Source organism: Diplodia corticola (genome assembly GCF_001883845.1).
Source record: "Diplodia corticola strain CBS 112549 chromosome Unknown scaffold78, whole genome shotgun sequence".
Taxonomy (NCBI): domain Eukaryota; kingdom Fungi; phylum Ascomycota; class Dothideomycetes; order Botryosphaeriales; family Botryosphaeriaceae; genus Diplodia; species Diplodia corticola.
Genome location: NW_017971557.1, coordinates 92,253 through 110,126, shown reverse-complemented (window position 1 = coordinate 110,126; position 17,874 = coordinate 92,253). Strand labels below are relative to the sequence as shown.

General features: G+C 57.4%; 6 protein-coding genes across 6 annotated transcripts; 4 read left to right on the top strand and 2 right to left on the bottom strand.

Moving 5' to 3' along the window:
• Nucleotides 1-126: 126 nt before the first annotated feature.
• On the bottom strand, nt 127-520 carry BKCO1_7800033 (uncharacterized protein; the record flags this gene model as incomplete). The annotated part of the gene is made up of 2 exons (XM_020279090.1): nt 127-173; nt 265-520. The coding sequence occupies 2 exons, from the start codon at nt 518-520 to the stop codon at nt 127-129; spliced, it is 303 nt and encodes a 100-aa protein (XP_020125799.1).
• Nucleotides 521-1,736: 1,216 nt separating this feature from the next.
• Nucleotides 1,737-2,754, bottom strand: BKCO1_7800032 (metalloprotease 1 protein; the record flags this gene model as incomplete). Its single annotated transcript, XM_020279089.1, has 4 exons — nt 1,737-1,809; nt 1,874-2,185; nt 2,244-2,449; nt 2,500-2,754. The coding sequence occupies 4 exons, from the start codon at nt 2,752-2,754 to the stop codon at nt 1,737-1,739; spliced, it is 846 nt and encodes a 281-aa protein (XP_020125800.1).
• Nucleotides 2,755-5,717: 2,963 nt separating this feature from the next.
• On the top strand, nt 5,718-7,692 carry BKCO1_7800031 (mfs peptide transporter; the record flags this gene model as incomplete). Its single annotated transcript, XM_020279088.1, has 5 exons — nt 5,718-5,755; nt 5,817-6,067; nt 6,129-6,254; nt 6,318-6,488; nt 6,542-7,692. 5 exons carry the CDS (start codon nt 5,718-5,720, stop codon nt 7,690-7,692), a joined length of 1,737 nt encoding a protein of 578 aa, XP_020125797.1.
• A 3,667-nt stretch (nt 7,693-11,359) lies between these two features.
• BKCO1_7800030 (quinone oxidoreductase 2) lies at nt 11,360-12,322 on the top strand (the record flags this gene model as incomplete). The annotated part of the gene is made up of 1 exon (XM_020279087.1): nt 11,360-12,322. One exon carries the CDS (start codon nt 11,360-11,362, stop codon nt 12,320-12,322), a length of 963 nt encoding a protein of 320 aa, XP_020125798.1.
• Nucleotides 12,323-13,086: 764 nt separating this feature from the next.
• On the top strand, nt 13,087-14,157 carry BKCO1_7800029 (glutathione s-transferase; the record flags this gene model as incomplete). The annotated part of the gene is made up of 4 exons (XM_020279085.1): nt 13,087-13,117; nt 13,171-13,506; nt 13,568-13,805; nt 13,866-14,157. 4 exons carry the CDS (start codon nt 13,087-13,089, stop codon nt 14,155-14,157), a joined length of 897 nt encoding a protein of 298 aa, XP_020125808.1.
• Nucleotides 14,158-14,374: 217 nt separating this feature from the next.
• Nucleotides 14,375-16,132, top strand: BKCO1_7800028 (arginine metabolism regulation protein ii; the record flags this gene model as incomplete). The annotated part of the gene is made up of 1 exon (XM_020279084.1): nt 14,375-16,132. The coding sequence occupies one exon, from the start codon at nt 14,375-14,377 to the stop codon at nt 16,130-16,132; it is 1,758 nt and encodes a 585-aa protein (XP_020125807.1).
• Between the last annotated feature and the right edge of the window lie 1,742 nt (nt 16,133-17,874).

The following is a 17,874-nucleotide window of genomic DNA, read 5'->3' as shown; positions in this document are numbered from 1 at the left end:
GGTCACGTCCCCTCTGCTGCGTGATCCACCGACAACGACTTCCAATATTCCAACGAGTGTGGTATCCTGAGCACTATAGAAAAGCAAGCGCCAACTCCAAAACAGCAAACAGAATCCTATTCTTCTTCACCTCTCCTCCTCTTCGCTTTCACTGAGCTTCAAAAGCTTGGTGTCTGTAGAGTCGTGTCAGTCGGAATCCATCAACGACCGGGACCTCGCGCTCATCTGACCTGTGAAACGAGAAAAAGAAAACAGACAACGTACCAGTGCTAAGAATCCGCTTAAGGCGGCTTCCTATCGACTTTGGCCGATCTTTCTCCTCGAACGCATTGTCATCAGACTCTTTTCCCTCCGAGGACTCGCTCGAAACCGAGCCGCGGCTGGCGCGTGCCGGCGCGTTCTCTGCGGCGTGCTGATGCGGGGCCTCCCCATCGTCGCGATCCGAGTCCCAGTTGCTGTCGAAATCAGAGGCCAAGGACTCCTTGAGCTCTTTTGGGAGCTTGATGGCGTATCCCGTCATGATGGTAGGCCAGACCGATTCGATTGTGCGTAGGGGCCGTTCCAGACGTTTGCTGTTCTGCGGGGCGGGGGGAGTAGGTGGATAGGCAGGTAGGATTTGGGCAGCACCAAGGGCGGGGGAATGTTACAAAGGGGAGGGAACGAGGGCGTACAGCAGGCCTTATATCCCCACGCGCGGACTCCCTGCCATGTGCTAGCAGAAAGAACCAGACCGATCTTTTCTTTTTTTTTTCCCGCCTGCACGAGGTGCAAACCGCGGCGGCGCACTGCCTCCCTTGGCTTACGGGTGCCGCCCCGAGGAGGACTGGCGCTCATTGGCGGGCCAAGGGCGTTGCGCCCGCTGATGAATCATTGCCGAGCGGACTATCTGTCTCGTCCCGCCCCGCCATGCCCTGCAGCTTGCCTTCCCGCTCGGCGCGGTGGTAGAGATGATTCAGGTGTCTTACACTGCATGAGCGGGTTGCACTGGCGGAGGGATGGAGCCTGATTCTTCGCTATTTTTTCCGTGTCGCTGCTCAGTAACTTCATCGGATAGATACATACGGCTTGAGCATTGCCCCCTGTACACGGAGATACCTCCGAATGACCAATGCAATAACGATCCAGAGCAAAATTTACAAAGCCATCAGCCCCGCGTTGAGGCGTTTCTGTCAGACGGGCGGATCGTGTGCGCGTGATACTGCGTAGCTGCCTGTCAAATACAAACTTTCATGTAGAAGAAAGGCCCGAGAGGTAGACACCGAGTACTAACGAGATTCGATGCCCGAAATTCATCATCACCGTTTCCAGGTCCGCGAATTGTCCTTTTTCACTGCGATGCTCTTGCCATGACGAGTCCTTGGCGGCGGGGTTGAAGGTGCGGGGAAGGGCCAAGGATTCTGGCCCGGGCCAAGCTTCAAACGCCTGCCGTATGATGTATTCGGCTAGTTGGCAAAAGAACGCCCCTGAAGACATCGCCAATCGCCATGATCCGAGAACGCCACCGGTATACATGGGCGCTGGCCACACTGATGGAGAAGGAACAGCACCACCATCATGTAAACGACTCTTCACCTCAATCAATTTCAGCTACTTCGCACCATCTATATCAGCCGTAAAGTATTTACACTACACTTTCAGGAACGCTCCCCTCACCACCACCATGGCCCGAGCGTATAGACATAAAAGGCCGGGAAATATCAACATGGCGTGCAACCGTCCAGTTGCGTTGCAGGAACTTAGACGCGGTAGGTGTTCCACATGTTGGTCATGCGGGTCGTCTGGTCCTCGGTGAACTCCTCGTAGCAAGAGCTATAAAGACGGTTAGCAACACACTTCGTCGAACCCTGGACAGGTGGGTGGCATCTTCACTCACTCATACGTGTAGTCCATGTAGTTGTGGATGGGGTCGAGGCCGGCCTGGTTGGGGCACGAGTCGCGGCCGATGGGGCAACCCTCCGAGTCGCTGGCCTGGGCAGGCGTATCGTCGATCTGATCGCCCGAGCCGGTGCAGCCGCCCTGGAAGGTGTGGTACAGACCGAACCAGTGCCCGACCTCGTGGGTCGTCGTCTTGCCCAGGTTGTAGTTGGTGGCGCTACCGCCGGGGACCGATGCCGACAGGATCGAGCAGCCGTCGTAGTAGAAGTCGTTCGAGCCCGAGCTGACGTTTTCGGGGAAGTAGCAGTAGCTGCGGAGAGGCATGAGCTTTGAGGTGAGTGCCAAGAGCGACGGCGGAGGACAATTACCCGAGGTTTCCGTCAAGCTCCCTCTGGAAGTAGACGTTGAGAGTGCCGTAGTCACCCTTGCGGAGTGACTTCTTCATGGTCAACTCGGCTCCATCGTCGGCCCAGTTGGTGTTGATGGTCCTGGTGGTGCCCTCGAGGGTGAAGGAGATGCCCGAGGGGGCGAAGTTCTCGTTGAGGACTGCCATCTGCTCCTCGAGTTGCGCATCCTACCGACATTGTTATTTGCCAGCTCGTCCATGATTGTGAAAGCACTGACCGAGACGTAGCCGTCCTCCTCGGACTCAGAGGCGGCGACAACGTGGAACCAAGTAGGGACGCTGATGGCAGCCTGGGCAAGCTTGATGCCAGACTCCTTGACGGCCTTCTCCTGAGCGGCCATCTCACCAGCCTTGGCGAGGAGCTCCTCAGACGGCTCGGGAGCACCGCAGCCGAAGGTATCCCGCTTGTGGATGAGGGAGCCAAAGGCGGTCGAGGCCATCAGGCCAGCGAGGAAGGACGTCTTGACGAACATGGCTGCGAATGGGAGGAGAGTTGAAGGCTTTCAAAGGAGATGCTGGCTGATGGGCTGCCGGTGGATGAGGACGTACAGCGTGCTGGGCGGTGGTGATTTATACCCTCAGTCCGTCCAATGTAGCACAGCAGAAGAGCCCGAGTAGTGACTTCTCGCCCATGACAGGCAACCCAGGTGTCCGGAGAGCCTGGTATTACTTCCTGCCTCATCCGCATAAGCCGGTTCTCTGGAAGCTGAAGGCCGGGAGACCAGGCTCTCCGAATGGACGAAACAAACAGCCCGGTATCGCGGGTGGACAGGCCCAGTCCCTCCACTCAATCTCTTCGGGAAAGAAGAGCAGCCGCCGGCACCTGGCTGGAACCGGGCTAGCGTCGCTGCGACATGGTGCTTTTGGATGGTTGTACCTCTTTAGAAAACTCGGGCCGAGGGGCTTGAATAGGTAGCGGCGATATAAAGAGATAAACACGAGACTGGTGTAACCAATCATCGGCGGTGCGAGCATGAGCATTGAGATGTACGCGCCAGGCATCCGGTCAGCGGACAACCAATCAGCCAGGCGCGGGCACACCTGTTCCTGAAGGAACTAGGTGCTGGACTGTACAACTCGAGACTTGGGGTGACTTGGGCGGCGCGTGTGCGGGATCGATCCAAGCTGGCGGTTCCCGAGACTGGCGACAGGTGGTTCCACGACGTGATTGCTCAGAAGTAGATGATGTTTGCGCAGATCGCACTTTTGGTAGCTCCGGGCCCTGATCAGGCGGCGCGGACCAAGATCGCAGGTGGTAGCTGGGCGACTTGGCAGCGCAGCGGAGTCGAGCGCTGAGTGGTGACAAGACTGGTGCCAAGGGCCTTGGGCGATTTGAAAGATAGCGGATCAGGAGATTCCGCTGTTTGCCAAGCATCGTGACGGGCTTATCAGACAGAGACTTGCCAAGCGCTGCGAGGGGGAGGCGGCGTTGCTGCATCGGGCGGGTGACAAGCACGCCAAGGGGGGAATGATGATGCAGTTCTTCAACAACAGTGTTTGCTCCCTGCGGCCTTCCGCTTCGGAGTAGACGACAATTAAGCCTGAGTAGTGGGCGACGTGGACACCATCCTGGCTGGTGCTGGACTGCAATATGGAATGGACTCGATCTTCGGGACAGAGGTCGCCGGCTTCCGGGGGAAGCGAGCGGTGGCGTACGATAACGGCGGCGGAACTGGGAGGGGCAGTGAGGTCCTGGCAACGGCTGAAGAGCAGAGATCCGTCTGTCTCTTCTTCACGCTTTTCATGTGCGAATTGAGGCGGTCACGGCGGGATATAAGTACGAGAGCGCCATGATGGTGTCACTGTCGACAAGCACTCGTGCATCAATCGGCGGCGTAGCGATACGGGCCTCGGCGGACGTTATCTCAGTATCGTGATGGGTGGCGGCGATGGCGGGCTCGATCGGCAGTTTGCCAGGTGCCGAAGTGACTTGCATATATCGGCGGCTGGCCCACAGTCGGCCGGCTCGGGTTCCTGCGCATCCTTCACGACCAAGATGGAGTGACAGCGAAGCCGTGCGACCAATGCCAGTGCGACGGCTGCGCTGCCGGCCTGGCCTCACGACGCTCGTACCCGGCGACAGGACCTGGCCGAACGAACGAACCATCGACGGACCGAACAACCACACCACCGACTGATCATCCAAGGAAACCAAAAATTCATATGGAACAACCCCGGACTTCAAGAGCGACGAACGGCGCCGAAACAGTAGCGTGCGACGGCGGCGAGTGATGGAAGCCATCGGCGGGCTCCGACGGAGCAGGACCATGAACAACGTCGGCGGCGCAGTGCGGCTCTGAGAACGGCAGTCATGTCACGGCAGTCGGCTTTGCGACGGCCTGGGAAAGAGAAGGGTCGAGGTGAGTAAAGGTAATAGCTGGCGGACGCGACCCCCACGTGGCGCTCGGCTCTCGTGAGCGGCGTGCCTCATGGCGCCCGAGCTCGCGGCATGGCACCACAGCGGCATTGAAGGCCACGTCGGCGAGGCCGACGGCCAGCTGTCGCACAGCTGGGAATGATGCTGGGGGCGGCGAGGGGTGGATGGGCGGAGGCGCTGGTCCGGTGGGCAGCGGCGCGACGGCGGCGGCGGTGGTGGCGGTGGTGCAGGCGCTGGCAGGCGCTGGCGGGCGTGCGGGCGCAGGCGAAACAGGCAAAAGACGGCGGAGAATTGAGGGCGTGTGGGCGCAGTGCGCAGTGCGCAGTGCGGTCACGTGCCTGGGTGGCCCGCGGCTCAGCGACGCCTCCCGGCTGACGCCTCCCGAGCGAGTCAACAACCTCCATCGCCTTCGACGTCGCCTTCGCCGAACCCGCCCATCCGTGGCAATCGCAGCCGCCCTACGCCCGCAATGCCTGGGACGATGCTGCAGGACCGCCGCCGTCGCCGGGCCTCCCGGTCCGCGTCCAGACGGCCGGCAGGATGTCAGCCTCTCATATTTTAGCGCATTGCCATCAACGCGACACAGCGTCGCAGGCGCGCTGTCCAGCCTCTGCGTGTCTGCGGCCTCAGGACTGTCACCTTCCCGATGCGGCTGGCGATCCAGCCATCCGAAGCAATCCTGCGGCTCGCGCACGTGAGGCCACGGCCCACTCGACCAAGCAGCGTCAAGCATTCCCAAGCCCGCCTTGGGCGCCGGCCCGTGTTCCTGTTCCCTGTCGCCTGCGCCTTCTGCAACGAGCATAACGGCGGGCCAGACGGTGCAGTCATCGAAAGATAAGGACGCAGCGCGCTCGTACGCTCGTCCACACGCCCGTCGACACGCCCGGCGCAGATCGCTCGGGTGATGATTAGCAGGGTGCCGTGACGGCAGGGTGCCGTCCACACTGCGTCGGCCGTGGGCCCTGCTTTTTAAACCACCCTGCCGCGGCCGTTGCACCGCTGCACCGCCCTCGCCATCATTCCCCAACCTCTGCCCGCTCCCACCGCCCACCCGTCAACATGGCTACCGGCGATCACGGAGTCGTTGAGGCTGCCCAGTGAGCTCCCACCCCGCCCATCCCGCCTGTGCCTCCGCGCCGCCCTTCTGACCCGCGACAGGCTGCACGATACCCTCGTCGAGGGCGAGAAGAAGGACGTCGATGTCGCGGGCGGCCCTCTGCGCCCCAGCCTGAGCGCCACCGGCCGCGCCGACAGCTACCACGCCGACGAGAAGGCGCCCGTCGAGACGGCCGAGGGCGACGAACCCACCGACCATGAGAAAGCAACCCTGCGCCACATCGGCGAGAAGCTGCCCGTCTCCGCCTTTCTGGTCGCCTTCGTGGAATTGTGCGAGCGCTTCACCTACTATGGTACCCCCACCCTGCACCCCCCACTGCACCTATAGGATGCCTCCCCGCTGACCTTCGCCAGGCATGTCCGGCCTCTTTCAGAACTACATCCAACGCCCGCTTGACGGCAGCGAGGGCCGCGGTGCTCTGGGAATGGGCCACCAGGGTGCCACTGGTCTGACCACTTTCTTTCAGTTCTGGTGCTACGGTATGTTCCACTTGTTCCGCTTGGCCCACCTTCCGCCTTGGGCGAGCCGCTGACCTTTTCCAGTCACTCCCATCTTCGGTGCCATTGTGGCGGACCAGTACCTCGGAAAATACGTCGCCATTGTCATCTTCTGCGTCGTCTACATCGTCGGCCTGCTGGTTCTCTTCCTGACCTCCCTCCCCATCGCCCTGCAGCATGGCGCTGGTCTCGGCGGCTTCATCGTCGCCGTCATCGGTGTGTACTCCGCCGCTCCAAGCCCAGCCAATTGTGCTAATAACTTCACCCAGTCATTGGTATTGGCACCGGTGGCATCAAGTCCAACGTCGCTCCCCTGATCGCCGATCAGTACAAGCGCCGCACCATGGCCGTCTCCACCCTGTCCACCGGAGAGCGTGTCATTCTCGATCCGTCCGTCACCATCCAGCGCATCTACATGATCTTCTACCTCTGCATCAACCTCGGCAGTCTGTCGCTCCTTGCCACTCCGTACATGGAGCGCGACATCGGCTTCTGGTCCGCCTATCTGCTCTGCTTCTGCATGTTCTGCGCCGGCCTCGTCGTCCTCATCTTCGGCAAGAAGCTTTACGTTGTCCGCCCGCCAGAGGGTGGCGTCATCACCGACGCTTTCAGGTGCATTTGGGTGATGATCAAGAACCGCAGCATGGACGCCCCCAAGCCATCGTGGCAGGAGCGCCACGGCAACAGCCAGGTCATGAAGTGGGATGACAAGTTCGTCGACGAGGTCAAGAGAGCTCTGGTTGCCTGTCAGGTCTTCTGCATCTATCCCATCTACTGGGTCGTTTACGGCCAATTCTCCGGCAACTTCGTCACTCAAGCCGGCCAAATGCAGGGACACGGCATTCCCAACGATCTGATGCAGAACTTCGACCCCATTGCCATCATCGTCTTCGTTCCCATCCTGGATCGTCTCGTGTACCCGTTGATGCGCAAGATGAAGATCGATTTCCCGCCCATCAACCGCATCACTCTGGGTTTCTGGGTCGCTTCCTTGGCCATGGCCTATGCCGCCATTGTCCAGCATCTCATCTACGCTGCAGGCCCGTGCTATGAAGCCCCTCTCTGCGACGCCTCGGTCGATGCCTCCGGCGCTGCTCAGGGCAACCGCATCCACATTGCCGTGCAAACCCCGGCCTACATGCTGATCGGTATCTCTGAAATCTTCGCCAGCGTCACGGGTCTCGAATACGCCTACACCAAGGCTCCGCCGAGTATGAAGAGTTTCGTCCAGAGCATGTACCTGCTGACCAACGCCTTCGGTTCCGCCATTGGCGAAGCCCTCGTCTCGGTTGCCGTCGACCCCAAGATTCTGTGGATGTTTGTCGGTCTTTCCGTCGCATCTTTCATGGCTGGCTGCCTCGTCTGGATCTTATTCCACCACCTGAACAAGTCCGAGGACGAGATGAATGCTTTAGGTTGAGAGCATTCTTAATTTCCTTTTCTACGTGTTTGTGGGCCGAAGGATGGCATTTAAAACTAAGGGCTTACGTCAAATATTTTGGGATGCGATAGATCTTGTCGAGTAGATCCTCGGCGAATAGACTTCGACCGAATGGATGAGAACTTGCTGAATGATTCCTGCCCTCATGTCTGCGCTTATCTCACAACGGTTTCCTTCTGTCAGGACCCCACGCCAACGCAATCAGGCGGGCTGCTGTTGTCCGTCGGAAGAAAGGGTGAGCCATTGAATCCTCCAAAATCTGGCTATCGTACCCAATGATCCAGAGCGGCATCAGACAACATTTTGACCGGATTGCATGGCTGTTCGTCAGAGATATGCGCATGCCGTCTAAGGACAATGCTCCGCACCTCCACTCCTCCAGGATTCACAGCGGAGCGACGTCCATCTCCCCCACCATCGAATGACCAACCATCACTCTCTTCCACGCGCCACCCGCTTACCTCATCGCCAATCGACGCTTCATAATTGGTCCCGAGTACTGCGTACAAGCCACTTCGCGTATGTATAGGAATCCACGAATGAGACGAAGGGAGATAAGCAAAGCCGCCGGGATGAAGAGCCTCCTCGGCCCATTCGCCAACGCCTGCAATGCATGGGGCAGATCTGCCGGCTCGGGTTGCCAGGGTTGCTCGGACGCGATCCTGGGTCCACTGTGCTGTTTATGAATCCACCCTGCATAATGACGACATATGGCACGCTTCCAGACTTTTCCATGCTTGGTGCGAGGGGGAAGGGGAGGGGTGTGTGTGTTCTGCCAGAGCGATAACCGCCGCCTCGGTTCCGTTCGGGTTTGGAAAATCGGTGCTGTGGATTCCGCTTAGGTGCCGAGGAAGAGGTGTGCACAACTGGTGTTGGTGAGAGTAGATGAAAGCGGACCGTACCTACGTGGATGACTACGACTATCCCGCCCTGGTATTCGGGGTGACTGAAAAGTTGGTTTCCACGGGGCGGACCCGGATCCAGCTGTCTGCATGGACTGTTGCCAGAGAATGGCCTATCGGTGCCGGCTTTACCCGGGCACTGTCGGCGTCACGGCGGAAGCCGAAGAGGACGCCACCCAGCAGTAGTAGTCCCTGGGTTGGTGGCATAATTCCTTTGATGAGTCCCATCTCCATGGCGGTAGCCCACACAGCACACGCATTTTCACACGAGGCATAGGAATAAAGCGCTTGGAGTCAGTCATATGTGAACGGCTACTGCGGAATGCGACCCTGTGTTCATTCTACATCAGACAGAGCCAGGCGTTCTCCGTCGAATGAGAGAATGACCCCTCTTCCATTACGCTTTAAGTGTTGGTTGTCCGCCGCATCTCGCTTGGAGTAAAGACTCCATTGCCATCTTCGTCGTATCTGCACGCATATTAGCACCTCAAGATTTCCGGAACCCTATAAAGATAGAATAAAACTACTCACTGGCGGAAGCAATCAATGTATAGGTCCGTGTTGAGACCGGGCCTCATCTACCCCTCAAACTAAAACTCGGCCTTGATTATGTCGGTCAAGGGATCGACGTTGGCATCAGCGAGCGCTTTATCTAGCTTATCATCTTCCACCGTAGAGTCATCTCTAATCAGAACATGCCGCTTGGTAATACCGGCCAGAGCCGGCAGACGGCAGCCTGTATTGCTATGAGAGTAAGCAGAGTGCGGACCTGGTGAGAGTGAGGAGATGGAGAGAGTCAGGGGAGCACACCTCCATCACACTTGCAGCAGAAGATGTTGCATTTGCCTTTTCCACAGCAGGGCGTCCCCTCGGTGCCGTCAGGGCACATTTTGATGCACCGTTCCCCAGAATTGGGCGCGCAGTGGGTCACTTTGCAGCAATCTGCGAGAGCCACCGAGGCCGAGGAAAGTATGACCGAGAGATAAAAGAGATGGTGCATGGTGTATGCGTATGAGATGATGTAAACCCGTAGCATTTTCAGTTGGAGCTTTTAAGACTATATACCTTATCATCGGCGGGCGACTACTAAAGATGGGGAAAAGCGTACGCATTAGTACGCCCTGAATTCGTCTTCGATCGGGAACCAACGATATGTCTTCAAGGTGATTGCAACTTGCAGCTGCTCGAAAGACGTCCGACGGCCATTCAAGCGCGTGCACAAAGACGTTGAGGATGGTTGTCATGGTCAACCCCAACCAGCAGCAACGTGCTATCATGAACAACACCCTTGTTGGGTGCCCCTTTCTTCGTTCACTTGTATAATCACCACGTAGTAGCAGCGTATAATGAGACATGCAGTCAACCAGCTTCTTCCTATGCCCGGCTGTGATCACCGTCCTACGGAAACCGATACGACTGGATGGTCTTGGACTTCATGCAGTCACGATTCTTTTCGTTGGTGTAAACTACATGTTGGGGCGGAGGCGGAAGCCAAAGGGATGGAGAAGAAGCAATCTGAAGTAATAATATAGAGCTAGCCAGAGAACGATTGCGCTAGTTTGTAGCGTCAAACACGTTGACTAGGCTCACCAAGTGGCCGAAGACGTTGAAAGCGGATTTTCAAAGCATACGACGGCGCCAATCAACACGTGTGCGGGGTGGAGATGATCGGCGTCATGGTGGACGGCGGCTTCTCCCACTCCAGCGTCGTACTCCGAGGCAGGCCTGTCGTCACTGGCAGGCTTGGTCTCTGGTGTCAAGGGAGATGTCATTTCGAAAGACGATATTAAATATTGACGTGATGGTGGCTCGATCGGGCTGAGCTACGCTCTTAAGATACCCAGCGATGCCGACCTCGACCGACACTCGAGCGCAACCCGACGCACATCCTATCTACCGTTACCGGTCGGCCTCCATCACCGCACATAGCTGCTCTACAACAACGCATCTTTCATATCATCACCTACCTCTAGACTTCACACGCTGCAAAATACCTCTCCAACAGCGCTTTTGATTTCCACATCCGACCGCACGTTGCCCCACCTAGCTACCCCACGATACCCCGCACCAGCGGTCAAGTCCTCAACAACAGATCCAGATTCCAAGAGCCAAAGCAGCAACAAGACGGACGAAAGGATCGAGTGCGTCTACACGCCGAAGAGCGTGGCGTGTATAATATATCTCTTACTCTCTCCCCTCCCTTCTCCACCAAAGGATCCCTTCCGTCAACGTTCTGGAACTGCGTGTAGGACTGAGACGGAAACACACACAGCACAGCCTTCATTCCTCCAGGTCGCCAGAAGGACCAATCTGTCGTCTTCCGGGAAGGACGGAAGATGCTCGTTCATGATGAGTTTCAAGCCGGTGCTCCCTTCGCTGATAAGCGCGCAGGCTCCATTGTTCTGCCTCGCAGATACGAGAGATAGGCGTGTTTTGCGGTTTGAAGGGGTACCGGCAGTATCAGGTCAGGTCAGGTCAGGTCGTGTCGGGGCGAGTCAGGCTGGGCTAACCACCACGGCAATGTGGGGTGAGGCGAGTTTTGGTCAGGTCGTGTTCAAAAACCTGGTTGGAACTTGGAACACGCGTTTGTGTTTCGTTCGCTATATTTAACAACGAAGTAGCCTTTCCGCCATCGCTTTTTCCACCTCCAGTTACCCTTCTTCGAACTTTCCACATCGATACCTTTCCGTTCAGGAAAAGAACACTCGAGGCCTTCTCCTACACAAACAAACACCATCACCACCATGCCCAAATACATCCTCACGGGCTGCGATGGCAATCTCGGCAGCGTAGCCGCCGGCCACGCTCTATCCCTCGCCGGCCCCGGCGACGAGCTCGTCTTCACCAGCTACAAGGCCGACGCCATCTCCAAAGACGTCCGGAGCGCGTGGGAGGCCAAGGGCGTGACGCTCCTCACGCTCGACTACGACGACCCGGCGAAGCTGGAGCGGGCCTTCGCCGGGGCCGAGGCCGTGTCCTTCATCTCGACGTGGCTGATCGGGCAGGGCCGCCGCACCCAGCACAAGAACGTCATCGACGCCGCCAGGGCCGCCGGCGTCAGGCGCATCTGCTACACGAGCTTCGTGGGGGCGCACCTGCGGGACGAGGTCGACAGGGACGAGGACATGCCGTTTCTGCCGCGGGACCACGCCTACACGGAGAAGCTGATCAGGGAGAGCGGGCTGCAGTACAGCATCCAGCGGAACTATCTGTATATGGATAACATCCCGCAGTTCTTCGCGCCGTCCTTCGAGTTTTGCGGGGACAAGTGGCTTTGCAACACCGGCGGTGCCAAGGGTGCGTTCGTCGCGCGTGAGGACTGTGGACGGGTGCTGGGCGCGTTGCTGATGGGCAAGGGCGAGCCTAATACGGTGTATGCCGTCACGGGCCCCGAGCCTATCACCTGCAAAGACGTCTTTGACTGGATGGCGGAGCAGACGGGATACAAGGGCGAGTTTGTGGACGTGTCGGATGAGGAGCTTGAGCAGTGGTGGAAGGAGCGAGGACTGCCGTATGATGTTTACGGGGACTTCTCCAAGCTACCGTGCAAGCTTTGCATGTACGACTTGCTTTGCTCTGGTCAGATGGTAGCTTGGGGACATATGAGCGAGGTTACGGACTCGGTCGAGAAGTTGACGGGTAGAAAGCCTCTTCCGTTCAAGGAGGCGTTGTTGAAGTACAAAGACATTTTCCCCCGGCCCAAGTAGACTTGGATATACGGTTTGCCAAGTCTTATCAGGATGTTTTTCATGTTTTTCCGAGATGCAAGAGCAACTCCTATGTCATTGTTATTTCCACGAATAGATCAAAGTCGAATTTGCGCCTTTCCTACTGCAGCCTTCCACATGACTATGCCCGTTGATACCTAGTCGGACCCATACCACTACCGCCATGATGCGTACAGCCACAGTCGTGTGCGGTCCGATGCACGGAATCCAAGGATTGTTCCTCATCCGTCGCTTTCTTCCGCGGTTGCGGTGGATACTTACATGAGGTTCCATTTAAAAGGGAGTGACGTTCATGGGGAGAAACAGCGGCCGGTGAGACAGTTGGGTGACGGATACGTGTGATCTACCGAGGATGAGATGGAGGTGGGCGATGATGAAGACTGGGTGAGGGGATTTCCGCGTTCGGTATCATAAGGTGATAATGGTGAAGTTGGGCTCTTGGACAAAAGCACAAGATGTGACGTCCTTCTCTTTTTTCACGTGATGTTCCACCAAGTCAACATGTTCGCGGTTGTTTGCAGTGAGGGGTTTGCTTTAGCGCTGGGTGTCGTGTGCGCTAGCGGTTGTCCTTTCTTGGAGCGTACTAGCTTCGGCCATGGTCCGCTCGTATGACGACGATGGCTTTCGTCACAAAGAGACGGATTGCCGCTGTCTTTGCACTTCTTCAGTCGTGCGCGCCTTGCAATCATCAACTAGCACTGGAGTCTGGAGGTAGAAACACCTGAAGAACAACCCTCACCATCATGAGTTCTCCAGTGATCTTGTACGATTACGGTAAGTCAAGACGGCGAAAGACAGCTGCACTGTGGAACTGAGTAAACGAACAGACTTCTCGCCCTTCTCGCAGAAGATGCGGTACCTGCTGCATCTCTCGGGGGTCGAGTTCCAGCGGGTGGACCAGCCGGTGGTGCTCCCACGTCCAGATCTGCAAGTGCTAGGCATAACTTACCGGCGCATCCCGGTGCTGGCCATGGGCAAAGACGTGTTCTGCGATACGTCGGCCATGGTTGATGTCGTGCAGCGGCGATTCCAAAAGGTGCGAGCCGGGCGTGCTGACAAGGCATTCGAAGCATTCGCGGCGCGCTTCTTCGAGAACGTGATTCCGGCGGTGCCAGCCAAGTTCTCGAACCCGTCCTTCAGGCGAGATAGAGAGACGATATTCCGTAAGTCTTGTTCTTTTTTGTTTTCTATAAGAGTACCTCGCTGACGGCTGCACCGGGGTAGCTGTGCTTGGCCGGCCCGACCTCGAGTCGCTGCGGCCGAGTGCGGTGGGCGGAGTGGTGTCGATGCTGGGGGTGATTGAAAACGAGTTCCTCGGCGGTGGCGGCCAGTACCTCGGCGGAGACGAGCCGTCTATGGCAGATGTGTACGTCGCGCCGCTTGTTCGATGGGCGTTGCAGACGATCGGCCTTGGGGACGAGGCGGGGATGACGAAGGAGGACTTTCCACGAGTGCATTCCTGGTAAGCACGGCCAGCAGCCATGTGCAGGCGGCCACGGCTTGGCTAACGCGTGGTCAACAGGGTGTCGAGGCTGCCGGTGGTGCAGCCCGAGGCGATTTCGGCATTGGAGGCAGAGGTGCTGATCCTGGAGGCCGAGTACTCGGAGGAAAAGGCAGATGTGCCTCAGGCTGATCCGCTCGGCATCGCAGCGGGCGAGGAAGTGTCGGTGGAGAGTGCGGATGCGGCGCCGGGATGTCACCCGCAGGTGGGGCGGCTGGCGGGCTTGACGCGCGACGAGACGGTGGTCGAGCTGGAGAACGGCATCAGGCTGCACTTTCCGCGGGCCGGGTACATAGTGAGGCGGCGAGAGTGAAAAGAGAAGAAGCTTGTGGAGTTTACGTCAGGCTCGCTGTGGCCTTCCCAGGTAGTGGCTCGCTTGGCCGGGCCGGCGCCCTCTCGCACGCGCCTTCGCCCGCGTCTCTCGTCGTCGCAACCAACTTACTCACCTCCACCCACGCGCCCATCTTGCCCAACCGACGCTCCGGATCTGTCGGATCTGTGGTTGGGGCTTCGACCCTGGTCCAAGGCGGATGCCGTCCAAAAACTCGCGCATCCCCAAGAAACGCACCAAGACCTTTACCGGCTGCTGGACCTGCCGCTCGCGCGGGCTCAAGTGCGATGGCCAGAAACCCCGCTGTGACCGCTGCTGCCGCTCCAAGCGCGACTGCGAGGGCTATGGCATCCGCCTGCACTGGATGCACCCGGACGACAAGGGCCCGCCCCAGGGAATGCAGATGAGGCGCCTGTTCGACGACAAAGCCCGCCAGAACCCCACCTACCCGGACGCCTTTCTCGACCACACCCTCGAGTCCCTGGATGCCCTGCAGCGCCCCTGCGACGCCCACGTCCAGCCCTTTGGTGTCTTTTCCGTCGACGGCCGCTGCTCAGCCCTCGCCTCGCCCGCCGCTTCGTCGCCCGCCGCTTCGTCGCCCGCCAGCCCCAGCAGCTGTGGCAGCGTCGTGCTCTTCTCGCCGGCCGATTCCCCGGCCCATGCCTCGTCGCCGTTTGCTGCGAGCCCGCAGTCGATGGGCATGAGGCTGGTGGCCCAGCTGCAGCCCTACCTCGTCTCCGCTTCCCGCGAGGAACGCTTTCTCTTCGACCACTGGTCGTCCACCCTGAGCGCCATCTTCCTGCCCACCCCCCACCCGGACAACCCCTTCCGCAACGTCTTCATCCCGCTGGCTCTGGGCTCCGGCGACCTGACCGTCGCCCATCCGGGCCACGCCGCCCTACTACACGCCATGTACGCCATCTCGGCCTTCCACATGGGCGAGACGGACCCATCCCGGAAGCAGCACCTCTCGCTCGTCGCCATCAAGCACTACAAGACCAGCCTGGCCCACCTGCGCCGCTGCGTCGCCGACACGGGCGACCAGCCCGAGGCCGTCTTCGCCACCATCATCATCATGGCCTCCATCTACCTCGTCATCGGCAGCTCGTCCAACTGGCGCGTGCACGTCAAGGGCGCCCGCGACTGGCTGGCCTCGCAGAACGTGTCGTTCCGCAAAGGCTCCTTCGCCCCCGTTCTGTACCAGCTGTTCCGCTGCCTCGACGTCGTCGGCCACTGGCACAACAACGACGACAACACGGCGCCCCTCGGCACCATCTGCGGCGGTGACGACGACGACGACGACGACGACGACGACGAGAGAAGCCTCCCCGGTACCGTCACCGAGCTGCCCGACGAAGACGACGACTACACGTCGCCCGACGTCTACTGCCTGGACCGCTACTTCGGGCTGCCCAAGCCCATCTTCAACGCGCTGCAGAGCATGCACCGCTTCCGGCGCGCCGCGACCCCGCCGTCGGCGGCCGACATGGACGCGGTCGAGAGCGAGATCGAGCAGGTGCAAGGCATGGTGGCGGCGCTGCGGCCGTCGGACGGCATCAACGAGCGGCTGCTGGTGCACCACTACATGGTCTTCTACTACGCGTGCCGCATCAACCTGGCGCGCGAGTTCCGCGGCCTGCCGCCGGGCGAGGTGCAGGACCTGGTGGCGGCGGGTCTGCTGCACCTCGAGCTGACGTACAGCATCGAGCGCACCGTGGGCGTGTGCGGCATCAGCTGGCCGCTGTTCGTCGTCGCGTGCGAGGCCGAGGGTGCCGAGCTGCGCGAGCGCGTCTTCCGCATGTTCGCCAAGGGCTGGCAGATGGGCATCGGCAGCATCAAGAAGGCGTCCAAGGTCGTCGAGAGGGTGTGGGCCGAGAGGGACCGCACCGGCAACTGGGACACTGCCGAAAGGCAGCGCATCATGAAGAGCATGGGCATGGATCTGCTGCTGGCTTGAAGAAAGGACGTCTCGATGCATCAAAGACATTGCTTGCACGGGCAAACCGGAAAGAGTAGCTCGCCGCTCCAGCAGCCATGGCCACGGAACCGCGTCTGCTTTGGCAAAGGCTTTGGGCGCAACCAAGATCCGAACGCGGCATGTGCTCAGACGCCTCTGATCGTGCCTTGCAGCAACGATATGGCGCATGACGGATGTACACTCGCTTGGCCGCCGGATGACTTTCGTGGGGAACCATGCGCCGTTAGCATTTGAAAAACAATTGAATTACACAACCTCTCAGCTCCTGCGTCAAGCAAATAATATACCCTCACCCGACGATTGCGCCGGGCCGCACATGACAAGCTCGGCCCCACCAGATGAGCTGGTGGCCTTGACCTAACAAGATGCTGTCTGCACTTCGCAATCTTGTCCTCCGGTGCTCTACAAGTGAAGACGGTACACGCCTCGGCATTCGCCGTTTGGACAGTCTCCAGCTTCCGTCTCCGGACGTGGTGAAGGTCGTTGATGAACAATGGCAGCACCTAGTCCTCCACTGTTTCTGCTGTTTCATGGTTTTATAAACTTTCACCGGATCCTGTTTTGCAACCGATACGAGTCAGTCAGTCGATTACGCAGGGAAGCGATAACGTACCACCCTCGAAATCTTAACGTACCACCCCCCCCCCACTTAGTGGTAATTAGCGCAGATCGCTCGGTAATAACGAATGCATAATATATACCTTTATTATTTTCGTTATAGACGAGTTCTTAGTAGTACTTATATATATTAGTATTATTACACTTATTCGTTGTTAACGAAGGGAGAGAATTTATTATATAATTTAAAGCTATCTACTCGCTAACCTAATCTTATCGTTTACACTAAAGCCTAAACAGTAATTAATAAGAATAAATAGTAGGCGTACGATACGTAACTAAGGCCGTTAGAGTAGGCCTAATATTTAAGATAGCGTAAACGATATTCTTTATAAGATTACGCTACTTTTAACCTATCGCCTAGCGCTTCGTTAGTAACGAACGGATTTAGAGTTAATATTACGTATCTTAAACTTATTTAAAGCCGTCTACCGCTTAGTCTAACTACTAATCGAGATTAGCTAAGCCTCTAAGAATATATTCTTATATACGTAGCTATAGAGTAAGGTGTCTTCGTCTAGAACGATTTAAGTATCGTAGATAATATTATTTTCGGTAGATATAGGGGTATTTAACGCTTAGTAGATATAGTACTTTAGCGAACTATCTATAGAATACTAGAAAGTTATACTATAATTTACTCGTTAGTAACGAATTATAATAAGAAGGGCTTATTCTTATCGAATAAACTTCTCTATTCTATTTTAAGTATTTTAAGACTTCGTATACGGGCTCTAACGAGCCGTATACGCTTAAATCTAACTTTCTTTATAGTTAGTTCGTTTATAACGAAGGGAAGGGGTTAAACTTACGCCTTTCTTAGATTACTTAAGCTCTACTATAAACCGTCTATACGCCTAGCCTAATTAGCCGTATAGAATCTTAAAACTTAGCTAGCTTAGCTAAAGCCGCTCTAGAAACTAGTATCGATAGCTAGTTATCTCGCTCTTCGTTTAGTACGAATACTATATAAGTACTTATTATTAGCTAGCCTTCGATAATAGCGAGTATAAGTAGCTATTTAGCTATACGGTCTAAGAGCGCTAGCTACTCTATCGTACTACTTACGCTCGCTATTAATAAGTACTACGCTACTTACGCTC